Below are 27,671 nucleotides of genomic sequence, written 5' to 3' on the forward strand. Positions count from 1 at the left end.
AATATTATTTTATTAAATATTAACATAGTTGCTGACAGAGATAGCCACCATGTTGTGGCAAAATTCATCAATTTCTTGTCATAGAATGAATTCACTTTACCAGGGAATGACCATAACTTTTTTGACATGTTGCCCCAAGCTCAACAGAAATAACTTGGCAAGTGACACCTCATTAATGAGGTGTCCTTTGAAGGCAGCTACTAGTTGTTAGTCAAGTAAAATATTTTTTACTTTTTCTGATGGAAAAAATTCACAGTGGGCCAGATTTAGATTAATGTCTTTTTTACATAGACTTACTGAAACAGTAAAGATCATTTAAATATAGCTAATACTTTGTTAGGAATAATGGAATGTTGGAACAAAGAGAAGACAAATAGCATTTCTTGGAAGTGGCACTAATAGATTGATCCCAAAGTTACTCAGACTATTATTTAGAAAAGCATTAATTATGTTAATTGGTGGACAGATTTAGAGGTAACTGTGGTGCATTTAAAGTCTGCTTTTAGAGTTATGATTAACATCATTAATGTCCATTCTCTCTGGTTCCTTAAGAGCTTTCTGTGCCTTAAGGGTGGTTTTACCAGCCATTAGGAGCTGCCTTGGGGTGGTGGCAATAGCACTCTGGCTGATTTGTTGGTGACAGCCTGGTGCTGGAGCAGAAAGTTAAGGGGTTTTACTGCAGTTCCAGCAAGAGTTCAAGAGCATGAGTTCAACCTTGTTGGTTTTAACACAGATTCCAAACTACCACTGGGTGGGTGTTGGGGAGAGACCGACTGAAGCAAGACTGTTGGGTTGTCTGCACTGTGCTGGCTGATGTTAAACACATGAGTTCAGAGACAAATGTGCATCAATTTTTTCCGAGTAAAGAAAAAAAATATTTGAGAGTTCAATGCCATTAATACTAATTGTGCAATTAGTTGCTGAAGCACTTTTGGAGACATCTTAAAGTTGCTGTTATGCTATGTTTTTACTTCCTCTTCAAAGAAGCCTTCTTCTGTAGTTCATGTTAGGTATTGTTATTCCTACTGAAAATATTCTGTAGTTTTTCCAATCAGTCACAACTTTTTTTTCTGTTCAATCCCCAACTTCAGTTTCCTCTGTAGTGAGAAAATACTTTGATCCTGTGTGATCAGAAAGACTGGAATTGATTTTTCTCCTAACTTAATTATTGCTCAATTCAGCTGAGGGCAAGAGAGACCTCTTTCTTGGCAACAGTTGCAGTAAAAGGAACTTAGTTATTTTTATGGTACTGAATGATTAACTCCCTTTAACTCAATGTAAGTATTAACTATTTCTTCATGTTTCTTGCATCTAGAGGATATGTTGAGGTGTAGCAATTGATATTATGGTTAACACAGCAGAAGTGATTTCCATGCAGCAATTAGGCTAATGCAAATACCTTCAGATGTGTTTCTTATGGAGTGAAAGCAATTTCTGGGCAGTCATCAGCATGGACCACTCAAACTCTGTGAAGGGAGGAAAGTGGTATGCAGTGTTTTTATTATGGTGTACTCGGCTTTTATGTATAAGTAAGAAATATTGGCTATTGGGACAAAATTCTGTGTCATATCACCATATCCGTCCTCTGTTTCAAAGAATCTTGGAACTGTGACTCAGTTGCAAAAATAATCCATGCTGCTCAAGTGTTTCAACATAGTATTGACTGATTTCTCCACAGGCAGTTGAAGCCATGAATGCTGACTGAAGGCTAGAATGGGACTGACTAAGTTTTATAGAGATATAAATGAGTTGAAATAAAATGGCCTTTTAAAATTATAATAATTTATATAACATCTACATTTCTATGACAGAATTTATAATGGGAAATTTTATAATGTGATGGGATGGTTTATCAATATATACCTCAAAATATATCTATGCTTTGCATTTTGTGAAGCAAAAAAATACACACAAATAAAAGTATGTTCCTTCATTTCCAGGAAGCACATTTTTCTAGTGACTGGATCTGTTTTGAGCTGGCTTTTGTGTTGTTAACAGACTGAAACAAAATCTACTGTAGTGGTGTAGGGTAAATAATGCAGAAATCATGCCTCGTTTTAATTAAGCATTTTAATGTAATTGCTTCATCCAAGTCAGCTTCTACTGCTAGCAGAATGCACTTTATTTTCAGTGGTTGCTTTCAAGTGAAGGAGAGTAACAGGAGAAGTGGTCCACTATGAAAGATAGAATTTGTACCTTTAACATTTTAATGTTAAAAACTGTGTGTTTTATATGAGGGAATGTGACTAATACACCTTCATACCTTCTCTCTGGCTTAATTACATTTGTATGTGTTCCTTGTGGTCGCAGGTGTCTTGATAGTGACACATATTTTGTTCTGGACATAGTTCTCAAATGCTTATGAAGACCTGAAAGCAGTTTGGGACTTGATGCTTTTTTTATCAGTGACCACCAGCCTGTGTTTGCAAATGAGCCTTGTATTTTTAGCACTTCATATCTGCATTTAGCATTGTAAGCATCAAATCTGTAAGCTTCTTACAGAACCATACATTGGTATGTATATGTGAAGATACACATACACAGTAAATGAAAAGGCAGTTTGTACTTTTGGCACTGTGGAATTAAAAATACATTAAATTCCTACGCTAGGCTGAAAACAGAATGAAAGAAGTTCATCATTTTACACTAACATTAAGGAACCATAGAATTTAAGGCATTTCAACATATTTTAATAGAAACCTATTTAGAAAAGAGCTCAAGAAGATACACCCTCCCCTTTTTTGTTCTTCATATTCTTTCCCTTTAGAATAGTGTAATGGGATATCCTGATAGTTTTTATACCAAGCACAAAATCTGTACTAAAAAAGCACAGAAAAAGCATGTAATATAGGAACCCTATTACTTTTTATTCACCAGGAAGAGTAGGTACTCATTACTGTAAGATGCTTTTAAAAAAACATAACTTTTTATGAGAGGAAGTTGCAGTATTGTGAGTCTGCGCTTGGTTGTGCACAAGCCCATATCGATAATTGTTTGAATAATTGCCAAAACACTTGCCTGGAAAGAAAACTAAAAAGCTATATTCAATCTTTATTTAACTTTATTAATCCCAAATGAATTACACAAGAGAGAACTTTCAGCTAACATTCAGTTTATTCATCAGAAAGGATCATGATACATGATCAGCCCTTATGCCCTTATGCACAATCCATAAACCTCATTTCAGAGCTTTTTGTAATAGACAATGCAGAGGGACTCCCATAAGCCCAGTTTAAACAAACCTTTATTTTGATATTCAGACAGATCACTGGGAAAGAGTTGACTATGCATTAAATCAAATTGCACATTGAAAAACACAGTATAAAAACATAAAACCAGGTGGTTTTTTCACCTGATATTAATAATTTTGATTCTTTTTCACTAAAGCATTTGCAGTTTGGAAACTTTTTATATTTTTCTTTTTTACTGCCCATGCTTTGTAAAACCCTCCACTGTGCATTTAATGCACTGGTGTTCAAAGAAACTGTTTTCCCACACCCTCATATAAAAAAAAAAAGTAAAATGATAAAACTATTTATTAATAAACCCACAACATTTATTTTGAAATATTGCTCTCAATTGGAAATGGAGTTTTCAGTTACTAATATTTTCTTCCTCAAAATTTAAATATTCAGTTTTTCTGTGAGATTAACAGGCCAGTCTGTCTTACTTTCAACATTTCAATTATATCTCTATAATTAAAAAATACCCAGCTAATAGATGACATTTTTGATCCAGTCCGCAAACTTGGTGACTCGAACATACACTCCTGGTCGTTCAGGAAGTGCACACCTGTAGCCAAATGATATTACACCAACCAAAAACCACTTGTCCCCATCTTCAAATGTCAGAGGACCACCTGAATCTCCCTGCAATAAGAAATTCAAAAGTTAAAAGTGAACTGTTCATCTCTGAAGAAGAACCTGCTTATGATGTTTTGTTTTGATGCTTTAATAATAGATGTTGCATCCCTATATGACTTGGGCACCAAGAAGTGAGATCAATATGAATATTTCCATGTGAAAAAAATTCTTGAAATGATAGATTTCCTTTTTTTCTTCCTTTTTTTTAATGACATGATCTTCAACTCTCACCAGTCTTTCAGTACAGAACTGAGTTTCAAGTTATTTTCTTTTTTGCTTATTACATTTACCTTCAGCCCTTCATCTTTCACAAAGTCTGGGGAAATGTGTAGATTTTTTTTGTTGTTGAATATATTCAACCAAAACACAGTTCTATTTTCAGTCACCTCAGAGTTTCTTCAGTTTCAAATTTAGAGAAGAAGGTGACAAGATTTCCAAAAGAGAAGGTGTCCTTTTCTCACACCTCCTTCTCAATAGTTTAGCAGATGTAGCATTGCAATAGGGATGGAATTTAATTCATCCCACAGGCTGACTGGGGGATGAGTCAGACATGAGTGTCTTGTTTTGATGAGAAAGAAAACAATGACTATTTTTCATTGTCTATCCAGTTAGTTGAACCAATATTAATTGGTTCTTCTCATGGCCCTGTGAATAGATCTTTACTGGAGAGTTCTGCAAGGAGTTGGCCATTAAAATACTTCTGCCCATAACTCTAGGGCATCCCAGAATGTTCAAAGGCTGTGACAGCAGCCTAAAGGGGGAAGTGCTCACAGGACTCACTTGTTCATCTTTGCTTATGGCTGAATGGTCATGATCACAGCACTGGTCACTTGTGCTCTGTATCAGCCTGTGGTGCTGAACTTTTTCTCTCTCTCTTTTTTTTTTTTTTTTTTTTTTTTTTTTTGGTATGAGATTCAGAAAGCAGAAAGTAAAGAGAAAGGCCACAGAAGGAAGGGGCATTATGTTTGCACACACTCCTCCTTCTGGACCAAACTAACCAAGTCACAGCACCTGGTGAAGGCTTAGATTGGGAGAGCTAGGCAGGAGCAGTTGTGTGAGTGTGCTCCTCATCAGGCTTGAGGAGAACCGGCCAGTCTCCATGCCATAGACTCCATATTGCTGGACGAAAAATTATGTGACAACCACTTCCGAGTACATCCTCAAAGAGAAGCAGTGTGTTTATAAGCAGAGCTGGAATGAATAAAAACTAACCCTCCTAGGAAGCAACATATGAGACCAATGCAGAAAGGCAGCCTCTCTGAAATGCTGTGGCATTCACTGGCAAAAGGTCTCCAAAGTCTACAGTTTCTGGGGAAAAGCAGCGTTGTTTTCTCCCTTTCCCTTCATGAAGCATTCCTGAGACTTCAATCTATTTGGCGTTTATTTCTCTGTTCTCTGCTTTTCCCTAAACATATCCCTCTCTCCTTCATAGAATTACTCAGCAGTAATTATTCAAAGCTAAGTGCAGAAAATTTCCAGTCTTATTTAACTCCCTCCATGTTTATGCCAAGACGACATGAAAAAAAAATTATTTTTTCAACTTGTATCCTGACAAAGTACTAAATGGGCAGAATGCTGTGGGTAGAAATTACATTCATGGACAGTGATTGTCCTAGTTTTATTGACTGGAGGATCAGGGAGCATTTTATACAGTAACTAGATTTGGTATATGTTAGCAGTGGAAGTGAGTTGCTTGTATTTACCTGACAGGAATCTATTCCTCCCATGTCATATCCTGCACAGAGCATATTCTCAGTGATACTGTATTCTGGCATCCATTCTTGGCATTCCTCATTCGAAATGAGGGGCACCTCTGCTTCTCGCAATATATCCGAAGTGGGACCTGATGAAAATACAAATTACCTTTACCTGCAGCAATAAATATGTACATCCTGCTTGGAACACTGATGGTTTTGTTCATTTTCCAGCATGCTAGGCATGCTCCCAAGCAGCAGGAATCTCTAGTTCTCTGCTGTACCATTCAGGCTTATGCCCCTGTAACACAGGCACTGATTAAAAGGTGCTCGTTAACTGAATCCTATCTTTCATTTGTGTAATGGGACTGAATTTGGTTATAATTAAATAAAGATGACTAAAATCAATGAGTATAAACTCACTGCGGGGAGATCTAAGGGAGCTTGGGTAATGGAGTGTTTCCTCACTATTCGTTGTGCAACTTCGATTGAATATTTGCAGTTTTAATAACAGATTATTTTACTAATTCCTACCCAAAATTTTAAATGAAATTTTATTCTGAAATGTAGAAGGCAGTGCATTCAAGCAACTGCAGAAGTGAAATGGCACGTTTATTGTTTCATAGAGACTCCAAATCTGGAGCATTTGACATACAAACAGCACATACATTTCACACTGCAGTCAGTTTGCTTGACTTCTGGGGAAAATAATTTTCACATTGTCAGAAAGACTAATCTTCCCCCTCCCCCACCCAATGTCTGGATACAAGATGTACATATTTCGTGTTGAGAAAATAGTCATCATAACTTCTAAGGGGATGTAATAAGGTTACTTCATAGTTTAATGATCTTAGATATGTATGTTTTTTCCAATAAATATGTTAACACTCTGTCACTTTGCTTTAGAGAAGGAATGGTGGAGTGGGATAGTTCCCAAATTTTCTTACGGAGGAGTAACTCTAAACTATTTGACCTTAGCAACTCCTGTGGAGTGAGAAACAAGTTTTCCCTCACAGCTGCATGCCTGTCATAATTTTCCAAGCAGATGACCCACCTCCATTCTCAATGTAACCCCAGCCAGCAATGGAGCAGTTAATTCCTGGTAAAAACTGTTGGTTTTCTTCTGGTAAGCAGATAGGTTGTATGTAATCTGTGAATGAGAAACAAGCAATGAATTTCAACCTCTTCCCCGTGTTCAGGTTTTTGTGAAGTCTCATAGGAAGATGTGCATTGATTCAAACCCACTTTTTGGGCAAGATATCCAGGAAGCACTGGGCTGACTCCAGGATGTAAAAAATGTACAGCCACCCGACCACCCTCACACTTAGCACAGTTTTGCATAACAGAGTAAATCTGCTTTATGGGAGAATAACAGCTCACCTGTATATTGCACTTTGTGCTGTAGGTGCAATAGAGCAATATCACTATCTTTTGTTTGCTTCGTGTAATGAGGATTCATAATTATTCGATCGATGTTTCGAACTGCTGTTGAAGGCTGAGTCAGATCTGATTGAGCATACAGGCCAAGGACTGCTTGCCATCGAGATGGTTTTAGTTGTCTCCTAGAAGTTGCAAGGAGTACTCACAATTACGAATGATTAATGAAAGTTTTGAAAAATATGTGTAGCCTCATGGTAATTCGTAGTATTTTTACATTTTGTCAAAATAAATAGGTGTGCTCACAATTTTGTGATGGTAATACTATCTTAAATATCCACACTGCAGATATGTGTTGTTGATTTTTTTATGGTAAGCTTATAATGCATTATTTATAATGAATTAATCAGACAGTGGCTCAGGGGAGGAAAATACATTAACTAAATTACTATGGTTTCTTAAACACTATGAAGGATACTGCTGACTGTCCACCAGGCAATTAATATTGGTCCCAGTTAGAAAATTGGAATGGAATATCTAAAGAATAATAGGTCTAAGATGTCATTGAAAACGCTGCAGCTCATAGACTCAGAAAATTGTTCTCTTTTTTTTAAAATCTAAATAGATATGCTAAGACAAAATAATAATCTGCATTTTTTTCCCCTGAGCTACACATACTGTTTTGAGGCTGTATTCGTCAGAGAACTTAATTATTTGCTATTTTTTAATCAACCAGTTTATAGTTTCAAAAATATGTTTTCAGCCTAGTTGTTGTACTGAACTGGTTTCTACTGATCTTTTGTTTTGACATCAAGGGCTTATTTTGTTCTAAACTAGGAGCGCTTAAGTAAATGTTCAGAATTAAGGTGTGAAATGGCAAGCTCTGATTTAGGAAAATTCTAGCAAAGTCAAGATGGTAAAATTAAATTTAAGTGAAAATAAAAGGGTGATTCAAGCGAAAAGGAAGTATTAAGGCAGTTGTAGGTTTATTGTGTGGAAACTAAGAGGATTTGATCCTTCTCATTTCAGTGTCTTTGTGTGGGATGCAGCTCCTGCCGTGCAATGAGGCAACATTAATATTTTGGCACAGTCTCCACTGCCTTACTGTTTAGCTATTTATAATGAAAATTCTACTGTAATTTTCAATATTAATATTTCTTCTTTTTTTACCATTCCAGTTCCTAAGTGTCTTCTACATTTGTTTTTATTATAGATGAAAGCAAACCCTAGAAAATGTTTAAATATACATCACTTATTTGAATGGTACAAATAACACCATCTAGAGGATATCCAGTATTGCCTAATCAATGCACATAAATCAAGACTCATTCTAGTGATGCACAGTAAATCTTGATCAATCTATGATAGTATACAGTAGGAGCAGGCAAGGTTGAGTTTACCTTTATGGGGTATGATGTCATCCTTTATAGCGCTGGCAGGGATTCAACTGATTTATGGAGGCCCACATTAATTACTGATTAAGTACCAATGCTCAGAATTGATACCATATATTTAAAGTGCAATTCTTTATTGTGCAGAAAATGCTGCTTAGTTTCCATGATTCTCTGCACTAAAGGACTGAGGATTTACCAGAAAGTAAAGGAGCTTTTAGCTGAGCCCACAAGTGATTCAAAGCACAGTCATTAAACAGTGAGCTTGTTGTTAATTTTTTATATCAGTGTCACAATTTAATCCTAGTCTGATACCTCCTTAGTGAACTTGCACATGAAACAAGTGTTCCACTATCTTTAAAATAAAAAAGATGTGGCATGCATGTCACATGGCCACTTCAGCTAGTTGGAAAGATGCCCTGGAGCCAGAGGAGAGAAAGAGGCACTTGTGAATTTATTCTGAAGTAAATTTTTTTGAAAATAAATTTTCTAATTTATTCTAAAGTCAACATCTGAAAGCACTCTAAAAAGTGCTGCTTCCCAGGGATTTCAGTAGGATCTTTTGAAAGTGTGTTTTGCTCTGTACAGGACTGATGAATCTCTCAGATCATACTTCAACAGAGTTTTAGTGGTGACTACCCACTGTTTGGGTAGTTGATGTTGGGAGGGTGTCAGAATGTGTTAGTTCTGAGTGCCATGAACTTTACCCATATACACAATGTGCTGCTGTCACCAGCCACTCGTCACTGACAAGGGAAGCTCCACAAACAGGTAGTAAATTAAAATGGAGTGAAACTATCCAAGGCCAAGCCTCTCTTCTGGCGTAACTTCCACCTACAATCCTTGTGGCGTTGGTCTGAGTTACCAGGTGTTTTCCACAAGCTAAAATAAAGGAAAAAAAAAGATTAAGGGGATATATTAAATTTTATTAGACTAGTCAATATTCTTGGAAAAGATAGGCTTTGTAGAATCTGAACTGCTATTCAAAAATGGCAGAAAAAAGTTTGGTGTTTTATAGCTGAAATCAAGATGCAACTTTATAACTTGGATTTAGATGTGTTCTTTCCTTAGACCTTCTGGATTTTTTATATATGTTTTTGTTATAGATCCATCTCTAGTGAATACTTAATACTGAAAACAAGTGAAGACTGTAAATTTTCCTGTGCTTATATCATTATGACTATAGCTTTTATAGTCCAATCCCTAACCTTTCCATTCAAGCTGTAAACATTAGGCTTTATGGTCTGAACAATTTGATCTCCCTTGGAAATATTCCTGAAGTACTTACATTGAATGTTACATTGCAGATGAACCACCAGGTTGTTCAAACAGTGTTCTCTAGAAGGAAAGTGCAATTAAATCACAAGTATCTGCACACCAGATAGCTCTAAATGACTGTCAAATACATAAACATACACACATATATAAATGTATATAATCATACATATATGTACATTACTCTATCAGTTTATCAGTATCCAGCTGTTAAATAAAATAATTTATCCCACATGCTTAAATTATTTTTAGCTATAAATACACAACATTAAGCAATATATAAGATTAAATTTACATATTCCCCTCCAATGAACACTTAATTGGTTTATGTTATGGAAGTAAATGTAGACATCCTTGTGTTTTAGGGAAATGAGTCATCTGTCTGTGACAGACTCTCAGTAAAATTGTAACTGCCTATGGCATTTTTTTCGTATCTTTTGAGATGTTTTCAATACCTTACCACTAGAGATCAGTGTGACCAAAGAATTTAAAAGGATAGTTTGATACCACTGTATCATTTTACTAAGATAATAATGCACTGTAAAATACATAGCTGCATCTGCCAGGTTAGAAATTATTTAGCAGAGATATAAAGCCAGAGGCTGAGGAGCACAAGATCACAGATCAAAACTACTCAAGCATTTCTGACACCCAGAGGTTTTAAGATTGTGTTCATAGCTTGTAATGAATCTGAAACACTTGAGACAGTATGTGTGCTAGCAATTTCTATCTGATACACACAGAAATACATCAGAGAGAGAGAAAAAAAAAGGTCTGCCAATGGTTTGTTTACAGTGTGCATTTCCACATAATTTTTAAATAGAAAAAGGGAAGGTTACTTTAAACATATGATGTATCCCTCACTATGTTTGCTCTAAAATCTGATGTCTCTTGTGGGGGAAATATTGCCTGACATGACATTTTCCTGATGGTATAGTGGTACAAGGAGGAAAGCGGGAACTGTAACCACCCAGCACCTGCTTAGTTAAACTTTCACTACAGAGGGGTAAGAACAAGATATCCCTTCACCTCTGAACAGTCTCCCATCACCATCTTTTGAAGCTGTAATTTAAAAGTTGGAAACCAAATTCTGTAATTTGTATTCAAATCTATATTGACTCCATAAGGGCGTCCCTTTCTAGCGAGGCGAACATCAAGGAGAACAACCAGAAATGCACAAACCCACTGGAAACCAAGACCATCTTCTGCATAGACATAGCAACTAGATACTCTTGACCAAGCTCCCTCCATAGGCTTTAAAAGGGTGATCAGTGGGGTTGTATATTAGCTCCTTTATTTATCTGGTCCTGTGCTTTCTTATAGGTAGATGAATAAACCAGCCAAATGAATGCCCAACATGTCAGATTTGTCCCTATAATTTTACATAAAAGCAAGGAGTCACATGTACCGAGGGTCTTTGTCCCCTCACCAGTACCTACTGGTTGCTTTAGCAGAAATTACTTCATGGACCTCTGCTTTTTCTTCTTTCTGAAGCTTTCTCCCAGCAGGAAAAGCACTTCCTTGCCTGCACTTCAGCTCAACAGTCCTCAGCTGTCTCTTGGTCAGCACAGAAGAAGCCAAAAGGCAGCAGAGGCATTGGATGTGCTGAATACCCAACCCCTGTGCCTCCCTGAGTGTCAGCTACCAAACAGCATGCCAGGCAGACATCTGGAGTGGTTGGAGATATCTGTGAGCATGATCCGCACTTAGAACTGGCAAAAGCAATTATCCCTGTGGAATCTGCTCACATATATCTACCAGGCAGGATTCTGCACTGTTACAAAGCTATCCTGCCAAAAATCACATTACCTAAGGGCATCAGAGAACATTTTTACTGTCTCTGTCACTGCAGCTTTCAAGTCCTATTATGTGTGCCCTCCTTTGTTTCAGTGGTGGATGCACTTGAGTAAAGACCAAAGGCAATGTGAGAAATACATTTTGTAATTAGATTACCAGTTAATGAATTCAGTTGTTTGAATTATCTAGTCTGTGTGATCTTTCTATCATTCATGATATGTACAAAAATAGTGTGTCAATCTGTAATGGTGTCACCCGGTAAAATGATTCCTATCAGCTGTCCATGTGAAACATGGTAGGAGACACCTATTTCTGCAACAGAAATACAACTAAGATAAATGAATTTATTCCATTTCCTCCTGCATTAATCACTTTTTAGTGTTTAATTGATATTAACAGAAGAAATCTTCAAATCATTACTGCTCTTCAAGATGTCTTGTGGCAATTCTGGTTTTCATTCAAGAAAAAAAGAAAAATAGCTTGCAGTGACATTAGTTTAAGATACTTTCACCACCAGTGAGAATAATAAATAAATGTTTGGGAGTATAATTAGGACATAAAATGTATGTTTTATTTTTTTTCCCCGGAGATAAAATAGAGCATAGAAAAATAATAATTCTCTCCTGCTTTATTACTATGTGGTATGATTATAAAGGAAAACTGAAAGAACATGGACTCTTGCCGTCCTCAACACGATTTCAACATTTTAGCAATTAGACAGTAATTTTCTGCCTCAATGCTTTTGGTAAGATTCCAGAAAAATGTGCATAGTAAATCCTCTTATAAGCAGAAAAACAGCAATTGAAGTCATTATATATATATTTTTAAAAATTGATGATGAATTATAATTATGGGTGAATGTCACTCCATCTAAATTCTACTATATCATATATTCATAATTTAGAGATTTCTAGATAAGAAATGTTTTGCTAAAATAGCAGTATTTATTGTTCCCATAGTAAATGGATAAAGACTTCACTTAAGATTTTACTGAATGCTACCTAAAAATGTAGCAAGCATCTTTTTCCCTTTTAATTTACAATAGATGGAGGAGAATAGAAGGGGAAGAGTTGCCCAGTGTTACCCAGAACCCATCAGTAGACAGAGAATAAAACCTAGATATATTTATAGTCCAGACAATATACAGAATCTTGTTACCTCTCAGATAAATTTGAGCTAGAAATTAGTGTATAAATGATCACCACCATACTTTCAAGTTATCATTTGTATGAGGAAGAAACCTCACTCTACCCACCTTTTTGTAAATATTAGGCTGTGGTTCACTCCTTCGGTGATGTTGACAAATGGGCCGTTTCCAGTGAATAATACAGTTGATGACATATTTGCATTCCTGGGAGGAAAAGATGTGTATATTTTTAGATATTTACCCTGTTCCACTAGTAGAGTAATATTTGGGAAATGATTATGCTAGTGGAATAAACAGCATGACTGTTTTTTTTTTTCCCTGAAATAATGACTATTTAGCAGGAGATTCTTGAGGCTTGAAACTCATATGGATTAAAATGTGACTCACTTACTTCCACTCTTACATCTTACTCCAAGATTTCTAATGCTACAGTAATATTGAAAGAGACAGAAATTAATTGTTTTAACAGCAGTAAATATATTTTTTTTTCTTTTCTGTGCCACAATGAAGGGTTTGCAATACCAATTCTTAAATACATAGAGCTAAAACTTAGTATGCAAAACAGAGCAGTAATAGCTGAGCTTTGGAGTATCACAGTCTTGCTTTTTGGGGGAGTATAATTACATTAATACAATACTGTCTAGAAAAGAACTGAAACTGTATTTTATATCATGAAGAATGTAATGCAATAAATGTTACCTTCCTTAAAAGTCAAGTTTCACCTTGCAGATCTGTTGATATCAAAATAACTGTGGGGTACGTCAAGGGTGTTGTGTTTGCTATTGATCACAATAGTTCCTCGGAAGTGGGGTATTGTCATAGAATCATGGAATAATTTGGGTTGGAAGGGACCTTTAAAAGTCATCTAATCAGTTTAAAGGTCACCAATTAGTCTGTTCCTCAGCCTACTTATTCTTTTGCAGCAATGGCTTTTTGAACACTAAGAATTCTGTGTAAAGATAAATTGTTTTGATGTTTCTAAACCATATCCACATTATAGCTCATTCTGCATCATATACCTTGGGATACTTCATATGACCAGCTTGGAACATATACCCATGAGTCATATTTGTTTCACTTGAGGAAATATGGGGGAAAAAGATAGCTGTGGCTAAACTACATAACTTTTGGGGGGATGACAGCCTAGTCCCATCTGACCCTTTAGCCATACATATCTCAGGATCAAGAGGAGAACCACTTGTGCAGCTTTGACACACAAGGAGCAAACTGTGTATGAAAGAAGTATCATCTCTCCTCTTCAAGTGCAGGGAAGCATGAAGTTTAGACTCTGCCTGCAATTCTGCTGTGTATGGAGACTAAGACTAGGTACAAGGGAAGGGAGGTGTTCAACAGCCCTGCTGTGCCATTAGGAGAGCTGTATGACCCACCTGCTGGAAAAGTCACTGCTGCCACATTTCTCAGCCTGGAAGTGACAAAATCCACTTAATTTTGTCTCCCTCTCTCTAAATATATGAAGAATGTCTGTACACTCTAGCCTAGTGTACAGAATTTTTCTAGTGTAAACATTAGTACACTAATATGTACTTCAGAGATTACCCCAGAACAGTGACTTGACCTTTTAGACAGTCTGGGAAAATAGTAAAGTGCCAACCCAGGTAGGCCTAAAAAAACCCCCTATGTTTACATATGGACTCATATGAAGAGCTGTTATTTTCTAACTGCTTGCATTCACGCAATATTTAATATGAAAATTTTAAAACTATAAATAAAACTAACCTCTCTATACTTTTTGCATCTGAAATGAAGGTTCCTAAGCAATTGGTTTAAGCCAAGCTTCCTAATGTCTGATCCTAAATGAAGCTGTGGGCCTACAAATCCCAAAAAATCATTGACATTCCTCCTATACCTTTAAGGTCAAAGAACACATTATTAGTTGTTGACAACTGACATGAAATTAAGTCTAGCACCAAATTATGAGGACTGTCCTAATTCTGGCCATCAATGCTGCAAACACAGTCTAAACACACCTGAGAACTACATTCTCTCTTACACTGAGCCCATGACTCTTTGATGGGTGACATTTGGAAATGGTGAGGATGAAAACCTCATTGACCTGGAAATCTCAGACGAGACATCGTATTCCAGTGAAATAAATTTCTGCTCAAGACTTTTCTGAGAATTTTACAGTTCAGTAAAGACCCGGCTGGCTCTGGTCCCAGAGAAACAAGCATGTTTCACACCAGACCAGTGGAATGGTGAAAAGTTCAATGGATGATTTTCTTCATTCCAGGAAATATGATGCTGATAATACTCAGAATTTAACTATGCTGTCAGATGCATACAGTTACAAGCACAAACTGAGCAAAGGAGCATTTTCAGATGTCCCAAGAGCATCAGTTTGTTCACCTTCTATCCCAGGATCATTAAGAATATTTGTAAATGATTTGCCTAAGCTGTGTTTTGTAGATGAACATACAGACATGCCTCCAGATTTGCTTCCTGTTTGGCACATATTACAAGTACAACAGTCATATATTTGAAAAATGGAGACAAAAGGATTCACACATGTGGTTTATTAGAATCTGTGTGGAACATGGCACTTTCTAGCCCAGCTACATGATTAATAAGTATATGCTACAGGACTCCTATCATTTCAGTCCTTTTGATAAATTAAACAGCAAATGAGATTAGCAAATTATCAATTAACAGTAAAGGCAAATTGTCCTAGATGAACCTTAGCCTTCTTTCTGCAATAAAGCATGATTCTAGGTTGTAATTCAGTACAGCAGCATGAGCTATAGCCTACTCAGGACCTGTTATTACAAACATTAATTTAGCAACAAATACGGTGAGATTTATTAACAAATATGCTGCTACAGTGGGATTCAGGGAAGGCAGTGTGTTATATATGTGTACTCTCTCTCTCTCTCTCTCTATATATATATACACATATATGCGCACACACACCCACATATATATATATATACACACGTGAGCATTTTATCCTATTCTGTAGCATCAGTAACAGCAGTAGCAGTAGCCCCCAGGTTACAAAAAATGTGATATGATTTATGTTTAAAAATAATTTTTCTTGACAACGGGAATATTTAATAGACAGATATGGAATTAAAAAGAAATAACTAGGAAACTTAAAAGGAAATTTTTTAGCAGTGCTTCTGACTAGTTTATAGAGAACCTGAAACATACTGCCACAGAACGTTCTGGGGGCAAAAACATAAGTAATTTTTAAAAGGTAATAGAAAGCACCATGGAAGACAAATTTCGTTGAAGCCTATCAAATGTAAAAATGTAATTTAAATCAGTAGACCACAAAATTACTCCTTTCCAGAAGTCGCAGAGGGAAAAGAGGCAAGGGAGGGGGAGAAAGAATCAGAGAAAGAAGGCTACTGGCCACTCTAAAGAGGGTGGTATTTGCCTAGAAATATATTTAAACATGGTTTGTTTGTTCTTATATGCATGCTTAAGAGGTAACTACATACCTAAATTACAATTAGCATTTGTGTGTGTAACTATCAGATATTTATGTAAATGCAGTACCTACTCAAAGGGAAAAAAGTAAAGAATCCAACAAACATTCATCCAGTGATTAAAAGTATTTTTGAGACAACACTTGGATATTTTTCTAAATCCTTCTAACTCTGTGATTGCTACAATTAATTTATCAGAAGGGCGTTTGCAGGCATCTTTCTGTGGTCAGAGACTAAAATAATGAACTGTAAGCTTAGAATTTAATTTAGTTATTACTTGGATGAGTGACATTCCCTAAAAACTTCAGCACCGCATGAAAGCTAGTTATTATTCAGTGGATGGCAGTGAAGTTTCTTGCAATGTAAGTAGGGCCAGAGTTTACGCCATGAATTTTACCACAGACTGAAAAATGCAACACCCCTGTGCTCAACCCTCCCCACCTTTCCTGGAAAATTCTTCTGAACAGTGACTGAAGCCAAATCTATTTTTCAGTCATATACTTCCCTCCTCCCTCCCTACTCTAAATACACCTCAAGAGAAATGCAGTTTCTGCTCCCAACAGCTCAGATCTAATGATAGGTATGAAATGTGTTGGGAACCCAGTAGCAGAATATCCAAGGGATTATCTTGAATTTACTTGAAATGAACAGCAGCAGGATAAAACCAACGCTGCTGTTTGCTCCAGCTTTGCTCTTCAGTCATCCTTATAAAAGTGAATGACTGACACGAATGATGACATAAAATGATAAAAGACTAATGCCTCCACATCATTCTCCTAATGTTCTCCATCATGTGTCCTCATGCCCAATCTGCCATATTCAGTCACCAATCCTGTGGAGAATGCCATCAAAACAGAGTTTGTGACACTTACAAATACATTGGCACACCAAGCCCCTTCGCTTGACAGAGGAGGATACATTTTTTTGGATAATAAAGGCACAGTAAAATGAGGGGGAAGACGCCAATATACACTCAACAAATCTGTTAACAAGTGACAATGAATATTTCTCACTCACCCGAACCCCAACAGCTGGCAAACACTGTCTGAAATCTCTTCATTCCAATCATCTGCACATGCCAGGTGCCACGTCTTCCCAATCCTGGCCTGTACCAGTCCTTCGGTGATTAGGGAGCCATTAAGTAATCTCACTGTGGAAAAACGTGGACAGAAGCATTTTAGATAGGTGGTAAACCATGTTCCTCCCCCCCTGCCAAGCAGACAGAAATGTAATATAAACAGATTTATTACTGCCAACAAATAACACAACAAAAGTTAAAATGCATTACAGAGGTAATAAACCCAGCATCTCCAGGATGTTGTTCCCACAGGAAGGAAATGTTACTGTTATCTCCTTTTATATTTCTGCCACCGGAGAATACTCAGTGTTGTGCAAATGTCTCAGAAATAGACAATAAACAATACATTTTCCATCAACTTTAACCAGATTTTTTTTCCTTAAGCAGCGTTATATAATTTCCAAATAGTGTGTGAATACATGATGCTCAGTAACACTGGTTGGAAATAAGATTAAAATGAGAGTTGACAGAAAAAAATGGACTTTCCAGTTCCAATTGCTATGAGTTTTCTCTGTTTTCATTGGAGTTTCAGTTAAAACACTCACACAAATAACAAAAGCTCACTGAAAGCCAGTCTTTCTGTCAAAACTTTTCCCAAAACAAAACAAAACAAAACAAAAGTTTTTGGTGAAAAATCTCACACTATGGGGACAGTGCCAAGGCAGTTGGACAAAAAGGCCAAGGGAATCTCATATATGCATACAAATGGATAAAATAAGAATTTTAATATATAACATTAAAAAGAATAAAATATGTATTATAAGGAGGTCAACAGAATCTCATATACGCCTTAGGAGCTACAGCTGCATTTCAGGCAGATGTAACTGTAGTTATTGCCATGAAGTAGGGAAAAACATGCAATGTATTGAAATTTACTCCTTACTAAAATTTTTTTTTAAAATCTTAATTGCGCAGAAAACTTTTTTCCACCGAAGTCCTTTCACAAAGAGTACCCAGTCTAGTAAATAAAAAAATTAGATATTTAGGAATACCTCTCTGACACCCAGAGTACATAAATGAAAGAGGTGATATACAACAATTAATTAATGGTAAATCTTAGCGATGAGAAATTTCTGAGCAGTCTTGAAAAATTTCATAATTGCAGGTACTGCAAGATTTCTCCAATTTACTTTTGACACCTCTCTTCTACTTGAACTATAATTCCTTTTCCTCCCTCCTCATCTGATCCATGTTCTTCTCCAAATTGCTGGTAAGGGATAAGACAGTCATTGAGCATTCAACAACTGATTAATTCAAATATCATATATTTCAGAATTCTGCCTTTTCTTTGCAGTCCCTGGGAAGTTTCAAAGGTTGGGGTATTTGAAAAGACAGTTTGTCTAGTTCAAATTGTCACTTCTGATAATAAATTGAAATTGGTTTCAGGAAAATGAGCAAGGCTTTTAGACACTGAAAAGGCTCAATGTGAGGATTTCTAATTGAATTTTCATTTTGTTTTAAGATGTAGATTGATTCAGCCAAAGTTTGGATTAAATGGATTTTTGGAAACAATTCTCCCAGTCTTTTCATGTGAGCCAATTTGTTACAAAGTAGCAGACAATTGGTGGCAAAATAAATCTTTTGGAAAACGTACATCATGTTACTGTAGATAATAGTTGCCTTGTTCAAATCTTTTTTAGCAGTGACTGAAAAAACCCAGTCAAGTACTCTTTGTTTAAGAAGAAACTGAAGCGAATTTTACTCCATACATTTTAAAAGAAGAATATGTTTGCAATGAAATAGCTAATTGTACCAATCCAAAGAGGGGATCTGTGTCTTCAGACATATATATACATATATATATACATATATATACACATGTATTTATATATGTCATATATACAAAAATACATATGTATATACACATGTAAAAGATGTTGAAATCAACGAAGACTGTCAGCACACATCCTAGGATGTATCTGATCTTTAAAACGAAAGAAGATTATGTTGTCCTGAGTTTAAAGACCACTTTTAAAATTTGCATTAGTGCTCCATAGTAGATTGTCAGAATAGCACTTCATCAGAAACAGCAGTTTAACTTCTGTGCTAGGCCCAACATGATTTTAATGTTAATTTCACATTTGAGTTATTGTTTAGAGAATGCTGTTTCCTTATTTTGTGAAATGAATTAGTATACTGTACACCTACATTTTGGAAAGAGTCACTTTACCAGAGGACTAAGAAATATCAGCTATTGTCTCCTTTTTGTAGGAAAAAGCACATTCATTGTGAACTATGGATGCTGAAGCTGTGCCATCCCTTCCCCCTATAGCAATGTATCCACAAAGCAGAGTCCAGGTGGGCTGGAGAGTGCCATGTGTTATGATTTGGCTTCACAGCCACAAAACTCTTTGGGAATTTCCATCAAGAAGACTCTTATTCTTTACCCTGCATTACAGAATTTATACTGCTGTGAAACTCAAATTAATTACAGCAAAACCTGGAGGAATTTGGGAATACAAAATGGATACAGAAGAAACGGATATGTTGAGTTTTCATCTAATTTTGTGGACATTGTAAGTAGCTATAATTTTCATCACAGAGGAACTTCCTACCTTTTCCAGAGATCTTCACCATATTAGATGTATTATCTCAGAAAAGTGACTTCGATTTTCTTGCCCTGACAAACTGAATGAGACACTGCTGTGTAAACTGGCATGGCCTGCATGCATCTGCAGTATTCTGCATTTGCTGAGATTTGGTATCTGTTTTCCTAGGCAATTCCTTCCAAGTATGCATGGCTTGTATTGGATACTAGGAAAAACTTCTTCACCAAAAGGGTTGTCGAGCACTGGAACAGGCTGCCTAGGGAAGTGGTGGTGTCACCATCCCTGGAGGCATTTAAAGGACGTGTAGATGTGGCACTTAGGGACGTGGTTTAGTGGTGGCCTTGGCAGTGCTGAATTAATGATTGGACTCGATGATCTCAAGGGTCTTTTCCAATCTAAACGATTCTATTATTCTTTGTATGAAGGAAACCTTACCGCACTTTACTTCGTCCGAGCCATCTTCACAGTCAGGTACATTGTCACAAAGGTTACTCAGTGGTATACATTTCCCATTACCACACTGATGCTCATCAACTGTGCAAGCTCCTAAAGGAAAGAGAGGAAAATTAGTCCCTAATTATGAGGAAGGTTGATGTTTGCTGGAGATCTTAATGGTTCACCTGAAAGAAAAATTGAGGGCATAGCATGCAGAACCTTTGATTTCCTTTTCTTTCCATTTCCATCTGCCTCTCTTTCAAAATAAAGATAATTTTTAGATAAATAGATGCTAATTAAGAATAAAATCTGTGGTATCATACCTTGTAGTTTCTGCTGTAGTTAGCATTGCTCAGTTACTAATGTTCTATTATGTGGAATAATTCTTGGAGTGAAAAGTCAAATCCTGTCAAAAGTGACTAATGAATTTAAGTTTCAAATGTTGATCACTTTTAAAAAGTTTAGAGGCCTTAAAGTATGTCAAGCCAATCATACAAGCAAAGAGGCACTGAGAACAAAGAGTCTCCTTCTGAAACCTGTTTGTGAGGAAATGGAAGGGACAAAAGTAGCAGAAATGAATGAGGAAAGCATGCACAAAAGTAACATTAAGCTACTTCAGTATCAGATATACAATAAAAGCAGATGAGATAGGGAGTAAATATAAAGCTATAATCCTCTCTACAGCCAAAGTGTATTTTTAATGGCTGCATTCAATATATTTACAGGAGATATGCAGTCAAATCCTATTGAAAAATTGTTCATTTTCTTTATTTTACTTTCTTGGTCTTAATGACTGAAATATTTAATTATTTAGAAGCCTTATTTAAGGCAAGATAATTGCTTTGTTTCTGAATTTTTTAATATTTTTATAAAATGATTCATTCATCAATCAGCATGGCCTGTACTAAATGGAAGCAAAAGAATGTTTCATAAAAGACCTGAGCCAGATTTTCACATATTCAATGTCCATAACTAATAATAGATATTTCTTAGAACTTAGTTCTCACTTATATAGACTTTTTAATTATATTGCATACTGTGAAAAACATTTCTGTTCAAATTATGCTTCCTTTTCAAACCCCTAATATTTCATGGAAAAATAAAATACAAAGAAAAATCTATTTTCTTCTAAAATTAATTTATTTGCTGACCATCCTTTTATCCTTAGGCCTCCATGCTAATGATATTACTCTCCATCCTTTGGCTGTGAAGAATATGAATAAGCATAATTCTTTTCCAAATAGAACCTTTTTAATATATTTAACAAGAACTGGCAATGGTCATTTAGAGAACTCTGCCTTGCTAAGCTTAATTTTTATTTTACAAAAAAACGTGGGCAAAGCTGGCTCAGCAAAGGTGCTGAACCAGCTAAAAAAAAAAAGAGTTGTTGGACTGAACAAATGTGATAGAGAAGGCAGAATAAGAAGCAGCAAAATGGACCTAAGTACATATAAATCAACCTCTCAATCTTGCACAATGGGACGAAATTGAGTTACTTTTACAAATGTAAATCAATAGTGAAGACTTTAAAATATTAAGAAAATTATAGAATTATTATTACTCAATCTGTAAAAAATCCGCAGCTATCTAAACATGCCAGGACACGTTTGCCTTTTCTGATATTTAAAGCAAGAAAAAGAGTGTAGATCGTTGTTGACTTTCTGTCCATGTAAACGAACAGTCCTTCACACACCCCTCAATACCTATTGCTTTTTATTTCTCTGTTTTTCGTCTGTCAGACTTCCACAGAAGTAATACAAATCCTCTAAATAATTCTGTCAAGATTTGGCCTAGAGTTAGTGTAATTATTTGTCCTGGTAAGCATATTGCTGTTCCATATAATTTCCATTTGGCTCCATTTTGCATGATTTTGGAGAGTTGATTGCTGAATTATGAGTGACAAATCTAATTGCGGTCCCCGACAAAATCAAGGGTCTTTCAAAAGGGGACTGGCTGGGACCAGGAATGCTGCTGTCCAAATATTCAATAAACCAGCTCTTCCCAGATTATTCACATGGTAGAGACATTTTTTTTTAAAGACACAAGAAGGACCATATTACAAATATTGATCAGTTACCATATAAAATTTTCTCATCAAGTGGATATGATCAATAATAAACACTTTACAAATGCATTTAAACACACATTAATGACATCCTCAAATAAGTCACAAAGTGACTCTTTTCTGGGGCTTGTATAGGGAACAGTTAGTATTTGCCCTTTATACTTGAATAGATTTTGGTCAAAACACTAGCTCAGTGAGTTGCAGGTGATACAAAGAATTACACTAAAGAAACAAACCCATCACTTTTCATGCTAGAAAACATAAAGTCCAGATTAGTACCCACTAGGCTTTCCCTCTTTAACTTTTGCATATTTCTAGTGAGCAGGGGCTGACAGTCACCTTCCACTCTCCACTTTTTCTCAAAGGTATTTGACCAGTGGTATAACCTCTTAAATATAAAGGTTCAGCTGCTTACTTAGATTGTAGCCAGTAGTAAAGTTTGCAAGAAATCCCTTCCTTGCTCCAGACTCGTCCGTGCGGAGGATCACTGTCATCTCGTTTCTTGTGGAGAAGACATCTGGCAACAGGTCTCGTTCTGTGTAGACAGCTGTTCACCAGGAGAACAGGGACACATTTCAGCTGTTTTGTTCATGTGTATTTCAGAATATTTTGGGTTCGAAAGCAAACACTGCCACCCCATGAGTGCAGTTAATCCCCCAAACCAAAGCGCTATCAGACTCCAGCGGTCGAAGCCCAACCCCAAATCTAATTTATCAGTATAGAAAAATAAGGTTCAACTAAGAGATTATGCTTCTGCTTGTCCACATATAAACAGTTTGATTTATTGAGAAGTTGATTTCATAGAGACTGCAGGAAAGCTGAGTGAGTGCAAACATTTTGGAAATGTGATGTCCCATAGAGTATGCTTTCTCAAATTTTCCTCCTAATTTCTGAGACACAAAATATGTAAATAAATGAAAAAATGAAATTATGTAAATGAAACGAGAGAGCTTTAATTTCCTTTATATTTATATCCATCATATATTTGCTCCAGCTGTCTGATTGAATTCATTTTTGTACCCAGTACTGCTACTTGCCCAAAAGTAAGGAATCTGGTCCTCTGCCATCTCTGATTTCAACCACATCATCAACACTATCCAGATCAAAAACCTGAAAGTGAAGTTGAATGTTTTTTCCACTTTCGGCATTTAAGTACCACACACCTAGAAAATGGTAACACAAACACACAAATCACCTTTTCGGTAGTTACCTTTACAGCGTCATTTTCATGTTGAAGGGCTTTGGGGAAAATAATTCTCTGCTAAACTATTAAGAATCACCCAAGAGACTTACAAGTCTAAATTTTATTTGTAAAAGTAAGTTACATTGTCAAAAAAATCTAAAATTCCATAGACTCTCATTTTTAAAACATTTTTGTAAACTAATTTTAGGCTTCTATGACATACACACACATATTTTTAATCATTCATGTCAACTCTGAGTTTCCCTAAAGTAGTAAAACTCACTCTTTTCTGACTGTGACAATGTGACAATTAGTTTTGTCACTTTAGTCTTATTTGATAGTAAGATAATTTTTATAATCAGTCATAGAAGCCTGTCTTTCAAGTTAGATAGCTTTTTGCTTGTGTTTAGCATATTTAATCTAAGTGTGAATACTATGGAAATCTTGAAAAGAAAGTAGAAAGAAAAAAAAACCAACCCTCTTAAAATATTTTCATAGAATGAAAAGTATTTTCTCACTGGTAGGAATTTCATTTGGGAACTTGAGAAATGAATGCTGGAAATGCAAGCCATTTCTCAGCAAACAGAAACACAAAATGACAACTCTTATGATTACCACCCCAACAGAATTCCCCAGTTAAAGGTGAAGTAATAAATAATTAAAATTTCATTAAGAAGCAATGACAAGGTTCTCTTCCTTGCTTCATCTATCAACAGCACATAGGGGACCACCTTGAAGCTTTCACTTCTGCCAGCTGTAGCTTAATCTAAACTAAATAACATCAGTAGGACAGCAATGTCTTTTCACTAGTATGTTAAGAAACAATCAATAAAGAGAGGATTCCTTGCAAAATACATGCACACATTCTTTGCCTCTAAAAGACTTTAGCTATTTAACAGAAGAACTGATGTTAACTTGGCAAATACATGGAGGTGTAATGGTAAAATGGGGTCTTTCTGCACCTATTGTGTTGTTACATCGACAGAAATGCATTTGACATAATAGGCATGATGGGATTGGCCTGTCTGAACCCCCTCCATGGAGTTATGCCCATCTTCATCACTTTTTAATCAACTGGCACATGTTTCCTTAGCTTCTGATAAGTGCCATGTAGAATTTAGTTAAAAGATCCCACTGTATGCAGCTCATATCTTTTTTGGTTTCACAGCAACTGACTTGGAAAAGCAGATTTTGTATCTCTATTTTCATATGGCTAAACTTCTCCCAAAGATTTGGAAAAGAGTGACTTACAAGTAGCTCGATTAGGGTAATTGTTTGGGAAGTTTTCAGAGCTGAATGTACTGTTTGGCTCCCAGAGTTCAACTGGCCCTCCACAGTCAGCTGAAAAAGAAAACATTTCAAAAACATAGTTAGCTTATTGTGTTACTTTTTCAATCTGCTGTAACAACGGTCATTTTTAAAAGTAATTTTATTCAGAGAGCATTCAAACTAACTTCATCGCTGTAAGGAATAAGTTATGGTGCCATTGGTATAAAGCTTGAACAATGGGTTGTGAGAAGCCAACACCCTGATAAGGACACATTGAAATTGAAGAAATAAGGTGTGTAAGGAATTCCCTGTTACAATGACTGACCACACTTTCAGTGAAGAAATTATTCTTACAGCATCAGCAGAGATGTTCAAGTAAAAAGCTCATTTTGTCATCTAGCCAGTAAACTTATGGCAAAACCAAACCAAACTCAAAAAATCATTATGGTGTTATTTTGTTTTCATCAAGACCCTAAAAACTTTTACAGGTAGACCTTGTGTGTGGTAAAAACAGTCATTTGCTTTTTCCTTGAAACAACTGTTCTAATAAGGAAGGTCTTTATTACACACATGTATATGCACTTACATGTAAAAATTAAAAAAAATTATTTAAAAGCAAATATTGTAGAAATGTTTATATACACACATACATGCACTCACACACATGGACATAGCTAACTGTACTTCATATACTCAATATTCTATTTAAATACGTAGTTTAGGTAATGGTTTACATCCAAAAAGTCAGCTTCATGTTCCAAAGCTTTTTTATTCTCAGAAATACTATTTATTTTCATTCCAGCCATCAGAATGGCTGAATGAACCATTGGAATGAACTTTAGTGTTTTCCCACTTGCGTTGTTTGCAATTAATTTATTAAAAAATGAACAGTTCTCCTTCACTTGCTTCAGAAAATCGTAGTTAAGGCAGAACAGCCCTACCTTTTTTATTTTGTTTTGCTGTTGTTTTATTCTTTGAATTAATGTTGACTTTTTTTAACTTTCAGATTTTGGCTAAGCTCTAACTCTCTCCTCCCCACCCCTTATGGCTCAAACTTTGCATTTCTTGATGTCTGTCAGTGCATATCATACTCTGACCCACTTGTCTGGGGACTGCATAATCTACAAGTCCTACTAAGTCTGACGATTGAATCCCACTGGGAGAAGGCTCTACTAAATACCAGAAAGCTTTGAGCTTCCTCACAGACGCTTTATAGGACTTTCTGTTCCACTAAATCACTCCTGGAAAGAAAAGCCAAACTCTGTGAAAGGAAAAGGAACTCTTACCAACCACATGCCAAATAAAAGTATATTATGTTTCAGCCCTATGGCTCACAGTGAGGATTATTTTCTATAAATAGCTTGAACAACAGATATAGATTACATTAGCTTCTTTATGGAACATTACTGCATGTGCAAACAGACACACCTTGTAAAGCTGCTTGAAGAATATATGATTCTTAGCCAGTATCATATGATAATTTGAGCAGAGCAAAAATAACTTTTTTAATAGCAGAACAGGGGCAACTTATGATGCAATCTGATCCGGTGTTGACTACACGTAAGGCACACTAGTAATAATCTTCTTTCTTTGCACGGAAAAATGAAAGAAGTAATTGAAGTTACTGATGTCTGGAAAAAATATTTTAAAAATTTCCAGTGATCTTAAATAGAAATTCATATGGAGTTATTCATACAGCTGTTACTCATTAGGGAACCAAATAATAATCAGTATCAACAATCTTGGTCCTTTCATTGAGCATATAAGACAATTTTCTCAAAACCTTAGAAAATTATATATGACCTATTCATAAATTCCTCTGTGCTTTGGCCAAAACTTCAATTTATATTGACACACACATTTTAAGTGTGGAATCTACACTGTAATTTCCACACTGTTGTTGGTGTTAAAAGACAGGTCATAAATGAACATGCAGATGAAAGCAATCTTTGTTTTAGATGAAAGTGTAAGCTGACAGTCGTGCAAAAGACAAAAGCAAATCCAGCTTCCCTATTCCACCACCAAAAATATTTTTTCATGTTTCAATGAGCTTTTTTGGCACTGTCAATTATGCCAGTGACTCTTGTTGAAGCTCTAATTCTAGTAAAAGTAATTGACTCAGCTCAAATTCTTTTATCTCTTGTTTACAGACATGACATTTGTAGTGAAACCGTTAGTGTTAGGAAACTTGCACCACACCCATCAAAGGAATTTCATAATTCTTTGAAGATGATTGATAATATTAGTTTTTTCATCAGATTAGAGATAGCGTGTACATAGCATGTCTCAACAAAGTTATGAGAACAAGATAGTTTTTCCCAGCAACAGCTTTTGTATCATATTGAAGGACAGTGTGGATCCTCTCTAATCTCTTTCCTAAGGAAGTAGAGGCCATATGATGACATCCTTTTTTTGAATATTAAAATTTTATTACCATATTTTGGGTAGAGATCTATAGGTTGAATAACATTTGTTTAGTGTTTTGACAGCAGCACTCAGCTCCTATTTACCACAGAGTTGTTCTACCACTAATTGTTAGATTGATGCTAACTTGTGAGGTGTGTTTACCTGAAAGATGGCTGGAGATGACAGACATCAGCATCTCTCCACAGAATTGCTTTAATAAAAACTGCAATTAAAATTCCAAAACTCATTTTGGTAAATTATGACTGAAATGACTACCTCTATTAAAATTTAATTTTGCTGACAGAGACATCTTATTGAGCTTTACCTCTCTGCGTCTTATGATGGAGCTCCAAAACTGCATTTTCCCCTTATATTTAGAAGATTTTGTTTTCTTACCTGTCCTGATAAGTAGATTTTTAGGTGACAGATTTGATACAATGACAATATTAGAACACAGTGTTTCAACGTGAATACAATGCAGTCTTTTTCTATTATTTTAACTTTAGATGATTTTCATGTACTATATCTTGTCAAGAGAACAACTAGTTCTGCTTTGCAAGTGACAGTTGATCTAATAAGAGGCAGTCCTGGAACATTCTCACTGTTTGTTTTAATGATTTGCAGCCATCTGTGAATAGGTCTTTTGTAGAAATATTTTATTTTTTTTTTTTTACAAATTTTCATCTCCTTTCA

At 35.8% G+C, this 27,671-nt stretch overlaps 1 protein-coding gene across 3 annotated transcripts in view; it reads right to left on the reverse strand.

Annotated features, from left to right (window-relative positions):
* Positions 1 to 3,095: 3,095 nt before the first annotated feature.
* Positions 3,096 to 27,671, reverse strand: part of TMPRSS15 (transmembrane serine protease 15) — a 54,167-nt gene continuing 29,591 nt past the window's right edge. For all 3 annotated transcript variants that reach the window (XM_064643999.1, XM_064644000.1, XM_064643998.1), the window contains 12 exons: positions 24,555 to 24,644; positions 23,158 to 23,283; positions 22,536 to 22,667; positions 20,056 to 20,166; positions 17,011 to 17,143; positions 12,653 to 12,748; positions 9,614 to 9,663; positions 9,033 to 9,207; positions 6,938 to 7,119; positions 6,612 to 6,707; positions 5,567 to 5,706; positions 3,096 to 3,869 (listed from right to left, as the gene is read on the reverse strand). In XM_064643999.1, the coding sequence (XP_064500069.1) occupies positions 3,714 to 3,869; positions 5,567 to 5,706; positions 6,612 to 6,707; positions 6,938 to 7,119; positions 9,033 to 9,207; positions 9,614 to 9,663; positions 12,653 to 12,748; positions 17,011 to 17,143; positions 20,056 to 20,166; positions 22,536 to 22,667; positions 23,158 to 23,283; positions 24,555 to 24,644 (1,487 nt within the window). In that variant the 3' untranslated portion in view covers positions 3,096 to 3,713. The remainder of the gene's footprint in view (positions 3,870 to 5,566; positions 5,707 to 6,611; positions 6,708 to 6,937; positions 7,120 to 9,032; positions 9,208 to 9,613; positions 9,664 to 12,652; positions 12,749 to 17,010; positions 17,144 to 20,055; positions 20,167 to 22,535; positions 22,668 to 23,157; positions 23,284 to 24,554; positions 24,645 to 27,671) is intronic.

Source organism: Pseudopipra pipra, chromosome 2, assembly GCF_036250125.1.
Source record: "Pseudopipra pipra isolate bDixPip1 chromosome 2, bDixPip1.hap1, whole genome shotgun sequence".
NCBI lineage: Eukaryota > Metazoa > Chordata > Aves > Passeriformes > Pipridae > Pseudopipra > Pseudopipra pipra.